Source organism: Ricinus communis, chromosome 6 (genome assembly GCF_019578655.1).
Source record: "Ricinus communis isolate WT05 ecotype wild-type chromosome 6, ASM1957865v1, whole genome shotgun sequence".
NCBI lineage: Eukaryota > Viridiplantae > Streptophyta > Magnoliopsida > Malpighiales > Euphorbiaceae > Ricinus > Ricinus communis.
The window spans coordinates 1892202-1899811 of NC_063261.1; the positions used below are offsets into that span (position 1 = coordinate 1892202).

The window sequence follows — 7610 nt, forward strand, 5'->3', positions numbered from 1 at the left end:
ATATGGCTAAATTACATTACATCATGCAATAAAAAAACAACAGATTTTGGATGGGTTGTTTCCAGAACAAGCGCTATTATTTTCCTTGGCGCACTATTTTTTCAGTTGACAAAAGAATAGAACCAGTAATAATTTGATTCAATATGTTGCATATCACAAATATGATCGACTTTATCTAACAAGTCTTGCACCACAAATAATAAAAAGTCAGGAGTTTTCTTTTATTTATTTTATAGAGAAAGTCAGCTTTTTTTTCAATTTTTTTTCCCTTCAATGATCAAGATTACCCTAGCCAGATTCAATGGTTCTTGCACCCTAATGCATGAACATATTAACGCATGGCAATACAACTCTAAAGAAAATTTTCAGATGCGGAGGCCAAAGTCTGGTTGTAGGTCATCTTACATTGCATAACTTTTATTTTTCAGAGTTTTGTTTGGTTTTCTCTTTAATTGTAATAATTTTTTTTAATTTAGTTTTATAGATAATAAAATAGTCATGTTACAAACTAATTAATTATAAAATTTAAAATATAATATTTATCTTTGATATTAGGTAAGTTAATAATTTTTTAAATATTAAATTTTAAATAAAATTTTATTTTTTATTTAAAATTTTATTAATAGTTACTTCCTTCACTCCATACTAATTAATGATTTCTTAGTTTTTTATTTAGACTAAGAAAATATTTAATAAGCTTAAGGTAATAGAGACTAAATTATTCTTTTATAGATATTAATATGTGTACTATATTAAATGAACCTTAAATGTACATTTAATGAACTTGTAGTCTATAGATAATGAATCTGTTATTTTTTAAATTATGAATACTGATTTTTTTTATGCATAGACGGTATATTTATTACTTATGAAGTGTATGTTCATTTATTATTAATCATGAATTTTAGATTCATCACTTATAAAGTATATATTTGTATTAGTTAACATTTTTTTAATATTTTACTTAGATTAAGAAAGCATTTAATAAGCTTAATTATATGAAAGAAATAGTTAATTGAGACTAAATGACCATTCTATAGATATTAATGTATATACTATATTAAATGAACCTCAAGTATACATTCGATGAACTTGTAGTTTATAGATAATGAACAAGTTATTTTTTAATCTATGGATACTTATTTGTTTTATATATAGACTGGATATTCATTACTTATTAAGTGTGTATTTATTTATTATTAGTGTCAAGTTCATTAAACATGGATTTTAGATTCATCACTTATAAAGTATATATTCATACTAATTAACATTTTTTACTATTTTATTTAGATTAAGAAAGCATTTAATAAGTGTAATTATAGGAAGTAGATAGCTAATTGAGACTAAATGACTCTTCTATAGATATTAATATGTGTACTATATTAAATGAACCTCAAGTGCATATTTGATGAACTTGTAGTTTATAGATAAGAAACTTGTTGGTTTTTACGTATAGTATATTTGTTATTTATAAAGTGTATATTCATTTATTATTAGTGTCAAGTTCATTAAATATGAACTTTAGATTCATCACTTATAAAATATTCATTCATTTGTTATTAGTGCCAAATTAATTAAACGTAGATTTTAGATTCATTACTTATAAATTGTATATTCATATGTTTTTAGTATAAGATTTATTATATATAAAGTGTATATGCATGAACTTTTTACTTATGAACCTGTTTTTAAAATGTGAATCTATTAGTTATTAGTTATTATTAGTGTGAGGTTCATTAAATATGAACTTTAGGTTCATTATCTATAAATTATATATTTATATATTATCAGTACTATGTCTATTAAACATAAATTTTAGGTTGATTACTTATAAGATTCATTGAATATGAAATGTATATTTATTAATTTTTATTGGTGAATTTTTTATGTAACATATGAATCTATTTTTTAATTTATAATTTTTTAGACTATAACTTATGAACCTTAGATATACACGTGATGAATTTATAATTTACAAGATATGAACCTACAAGCATTTTATAAATTTAAACTATAATGATAATGTTTGGAGAAAGAAAATGTTAAAATTATTTTTATTTGTTGGAAACATAAATTTTTTTTCTTCTTATGTTTATTTTTAATAATGTTGATTAAAATTTCTATTATCTTAATATATATTATTTTTTTATAAAAGTATTAATATATTTTAAAAAGATATATTTAGTGTTATAGTAAAAAAGAAATATAAAATACAGTAAATTATAATTTTTTTTAATAATATAGTATAATATAAAATTAAGAGATGAGACATAATAAAAAGTTATATTATATTGATTCATCTATTTTGTTATAAATCTAAATTTATAATGTTAATTTATTTTTATTTTTTGATCTATTAGTCATTTAATAATATAAAATGTCAATTAATATCTAACCAAACAAGTCATTACTTCATAATATATTAAAACACACATCTAATTTTGTTTTTAACAATACACACTTGTGTTTTGGTCTTGGACACATGATACTTGATGGTCCCGGTACATGATATAACAATCCCTCGTCTCTGAGACTGGACTTATGCATGGAGTTGTGATTTTCCCACAACTGTCTGGCTTGATTATGACTACAGTAGAGCCTTAATATAAGAATTTGAGCTTTCTGATGAAGTGAGGAAGATATTGCCTTGGCTAGATGGATCCAAGGTCTCCCAAGTTCAACTAGATTAGCACTTCATTGATCAATCCCTTAGAATTAATATAGGAATATGCCCTAAATGACCTGATGATTTGGCATAGAAAAGGCACCAATAACATGTAAATATATGTTGATAAAAATTGCTTAATTTTTGAGGTTCCCTGGCATGTCTTTTAGAAAGGAGTGAGATCTTTTTAAATCTAGCTGCTGAAGGATAATTACAGCTTTAGTAACTTGGAACAAGGTTATATTCTTCCCATTTGAAAGAGCAGTGCAGGTAATAGCCAGCACTATGGAGTCTATTGTCATCACCTTGCTGTTTGGTAAAACAGATAGTAGGAAAAAGCTCAAGGCCAAATCTTCTAAGTGCATCCTGCTCTTTACAGGTGAGTTGCCTCAGCAACCCAATCAACCAGAGGGAAAAAAACCAAAGTAAAAAAGATTTCAGATTCAGTTTAAAACAATTCCACAAGTAAATGAAAGTCCAAATCAATTATTTGGCCAAATAGATCGGATTATTCTTTGTCACTTGAAAGATGTATTTCTGCACTGCTACTCATTTCTCTACAAGGTGCACCCATTTATCATTGGTGCGAATCTCCAATGATATGCTAATGAGTAGCATTTTTCTAATTCCAGAAGTAGTTGACCTTTAAACTGAAAGGTCGAATTCAGGAGTGGAAACTTGAGAAACCCTGCTAAAATCACAATCCTCAATGGATTGCTCACACTATAATTTGATGAAAATTATTGTCAAAACCAAATCCTTTTTCAACATGGCTCAAATATCACTTTTGCAGATAAATTATTGTATAAGAAAATTAGAGACAGTAGGATATTAAATTCAATCACAAGGCTACTTTCCGGCTAGCAGAAGAGCCTTTAGAATAGCTTCACTTACCCCTGGAACATATGGTAACAAATGTCCAGCACCAGGCACCTCATGGTAGTGAATCCAGGGAAGTTTTTGGGCGATGTAACGCTGCAAGCTGACTGGCACCATCCTGTCTTCCTCACCATTCCATAGATGAATGGAACCTTCGTCATTAGGAAAAGGACTATCAAGATCCATGGGATCAAATTCCCATTTCCCAAATCCAATCATCATGTCGCGATGCAGGGATTCAAACTCTCCTTGTTGTAGTATCTCCAGCTGCGTATATATCATGGTAAGACCTTCTGAGAATAGTCTACGGAACACCATTAACTTAAGTGTTACAGAAAATAGGACCTTGGATTTTTGTTTGGCAACCAGAGGAAGGAGCTCCAGATCCTTTGGAGAGAAAACTTCAGGCCTTCTAGCTACAACAGCTGATGCAGGGAACAATTTCTGTTTGTTCCACCAGTAGGTGAGGCAGGGAGTGTAGTGAGCAATACGTAGCATCCATTGGTCTTGTGGAAGCTTTAGGGAGTAGGCTTCCTTAGACAAGTTGGCAGGAAATCCAGGCCACCAGTAGTTGACAACAGGAGCAATCAATGTTGCTCCAGCAAGCCTGTAAGAACCCCACTCAAACAGATTAATAACACCAGCCAAAAGCAGATGAGACAATGCAGAAAAGCACCATCTTTACATTGTAACTGTTAAGGAGGGACAAACAAGAATAAAGATTTATAGGGTTTCTCCTACTCAATGGATGAGAAACTGTTTAGTAAAACATTTATCATATAAACACATTCTTTGACATCATTTATAAAGTTGAAACATTTTTTCACGTTAAAAGCATAATTGAAAACATATGTTTTCCTAACTTAAAAATCAGAAGAACATCGGTAATTCAGTTTCACAGCTTGCTATGTTTTCTTGTACTTAAAAAGAAAATCCCTGAACTTGCTCATTTCATTAATAGGATATAACAAGTTCCAAACAATACAAGGCAAAAAATCTGAGATGGATAATTTATCAGGGGATAGTGGCAACAGAGTAAAAAGAAAAACCTTACCTGTGAGGGATGTACTTGAGGCAACCCCAGACAACCTGGCCTCCCATAGAAAGACCAATCACAAAGAATTTTTCTCCCAGTCCCAAATGATCAGCAAGCTCCTCTATATCAAGAGCCAAACTCTTTGGAGTTCGCTTTGGATCTGGATCACTTTCGCCATAACCTGGCCGGTCAAAAGACACTAAATACACACCCAGCTCCTCAATAACTTCCTGAAAATGAACATTCCAAAAGCAAAATATTAGAGATAAGTTTCTCCATAATATTAGTAGATTCTATTGAATAACAATAGATTTATAAAGAAGATGAAGTACCGGAGAGATGTTTGTAGCAGTTGTACAATCATGCCTGGTGGAGGCAAAGCCATGAACATAAATGATCTTATGTTTGGCAATCTCTCTAGATACACCATGCTCCTTATAGGCCAAATGCCTTCCATCCCTTAGCTTTACTCTAGGTGCTGTGATGGGAGGGCCGCCTGGGCTACCACAAATTTTGGGAGGTGGAGGGTAGGTGGACTGATATGCCCATGCCAGCAACCCAATCAACAGAACCACAATAATTTCCCTTAACATTCCTAAAATGAAATTGAACAAATATTCAAAAGCTGCTCTAAAGTACTTACTTTACTTGACACTTATAATTGCTCAGAATAAGTTGATTATGACCTAAATTTTATCAAGGTAATACAATGTGGGATTATACTCTATATTTAAATGCATCTAAAGCCTGCTTCAAAGCTTAGATTATCAACAATACATTACGACAGACAACACCAAGTCTAAAAAATATGTAAGAACAAGGTATCATGCATGTAAAGGTAAAAGAGTAATTTCCATAATTCTGTTGGAATGCTCATATGAATCAAGATCATTCCATTGAAAAAAAGGCACTTAAAAAAGCAAACAAAGGGTTGTTTACAGGTTACCTATTAATAACATATGAATATAGCTTGGAGAAAGTACTTATAGACATTGCCTTACAGAACTTAAGGATTTCTCTGAAACTAGAAAATAACGAATCATACAATTTAAATGCTAACTAGAGAAATAAAATCGGTATCCATTTGCTGAAGAAACCCATTTATGCTATTCAATTCTTTCATATGTATTGTTCAAAAAATTAAGCTTTTACATCCATTCATAGTCGCCACAGAGAAAAGTAAGAAATCAATCAGCTTCAATTTTGGAGAGAAAAAAAGAGAAGATGAGTGAACATAACCTCAAAGAAAATAAATGATGCATTAGCAAAGCAAAAATGAAGAATGATAACAGATTAACAGACATAAACCCAGTAAATAACAGAGAGAGGAAGGACCTGAAAGAAGCTGAAAATGGGCAATAAGTTGAAGTGCACAAGGGACAGCCAACAGTAACTTTAGTTCATATATTCAAATAACTACAGCCGCCTATACTTATGGAACACTAGTGTAAGTACGATTATGTGGGTCAACTATTAAACACGTATGTATGTGTGATTAGTCATAGGGCGCATCTAGAAGACTTTGGTTGGAAATCTACAAGTTATGCAGAACAAGAAAGAAAAGTGACAGTCCATTGCACTGTTCTTTTTCAACTACCAATTAATTAATCAGGCATTTAGATTCTACAGATACTGATGATGATGTTAGAGGTCCAATCCCAACCCCAACCCCAACCAAAACCAACAAACATATTACGATGATGGTCCAATTAAAGAAAATAACAATACACAAGTCTTGGGTATGAAGTATTCATTGAACATTCTCAATAATAGTCCAGAAATTAGTAAAAGTAAAAAATTAGGTAACAAATAAATTTTCCACAAATAATTAGGTACCATGATGCAAGCAGTTGAAAAAGTTTTAAAAATGTCTTTCAACTAGCATGTGTGGATCCTTTTTAAGCTTATAAAATCTGTATTAATAAGTTGAAGGTTGTTTGGATAGTGATATTCCTCTTAATTCCTTCTTATTTAAGTGTCATTTTCAGTTATGTCTCTCAAGCAGTTTACAGGAACAGGAACATGAACAGCTATATAAAGCCATCTATTTGTGGTTTTGTACGAGCCCATTTATACTCATCAAATAATGTTGTTATTAATTTGCTGTGTGAGCATACCATGCGTATTCAATGTTGACCAATTTATTGGGGTTGGTTAAAATTAATTGAGAAATTCATTTTATTTAAAAAGAATATATAAAAAAAATAATAATGTAAATAATAAAATTAAAAAATATATATTCAGTATTATGAAATACATTGATTTATTAACATAAGATTTATTTAAAAATTCTACATATTTTGTTAGATTTTAGTTTAGCTATAACTAATATTTCAGACATTTAATTATATAAAATTCTAAATTAACTTTCATTTCTATCAAAGCACATATAATAGGTTTATATATATATATATATATAAACCTATATATATGGTGGTTTAGAGCTTTATTTTTATATTATATATATAGGACAAAGGTATAATTTAGCCCTTCGTGTTTGACAATGGCTCATATATGCCCCTAAAATAAATTTTAGAACAAAAGACTTACAAATCAGCTAAAAATGGATGGGCATACTATGTTTTAATCTATCTATAAGATAATGACAATTTGCATAATTCTTTTCTAATAGGTTACTAATTAAAATGGATTTTGCTAAAGTAACATAAGGTAGTTTTAAAAATCTATACACTCTTAAAATATATGAAAAATTAGTTTAATTTGAAACAAAATATAAAAATGATTGTTATTTTTCATAATTCAGCAATAAATATCGCGATTATGCAAAGATTTAATTTTTTTATAAATTTGTCAATTTTTTTAAATTATTAAATTTTGTAATTAATCATTTTATTGCAACTAGTTTTATTTGCAAAAAAAAAAAAGTAATGTAATTTGCGAAAAAAATATGAAAAAGATTGTCATTTTTCATAATTTAGCAATATATTTCATGATTACGAAAAATTTAGTATTTTTTATAGATTTGTCAATTTTTTCATAAATAGTTAAATTTCGCTACAGTAATCATTT

The 7610-nt window shown here is 29.2% G+C and overlaps 1 protein-coding gene across 2 annotated transcripts; it reads right to left on the reverse strand.

Annotated features, from left to right (window-relative positions):
• Positions 1–3354: 3354 nt before the first annotated feature.
• Positions 3355–6182, reverse strand: LOC8262806. Of its 2 annotated transcripts, none has more exons than XM_002521128.4 (5): positions 5916–6182; positions 4913–5175; positions 4599–4810; positions 3890–4151; positions 3355–3811 (listed from the first exon to the last, which is right to left on the reverse strand). In XM_002521128.4, exons 2-5 carry the CDS (start codon positions 5171–5173, stop codon positions 3515–3517), a joined length of 1032 nt encoding a protein of 343 aa, XP_002521174.2. In that variant the 5' UTR covers positions 5174–5175; positions 5916–6182; the 3' UTR covers positions 3355–3514. The 2 variants fall into 2 exon arrangements, with proteins under 2 accessions (XP_002521174.2, XP_025013493.1); XM_025157725.2 differs by having other exon boundaries at positions 5820–5920.
• Between the last annotated feature and the right edge of the window lie 1428 nt (positions 6183–7610).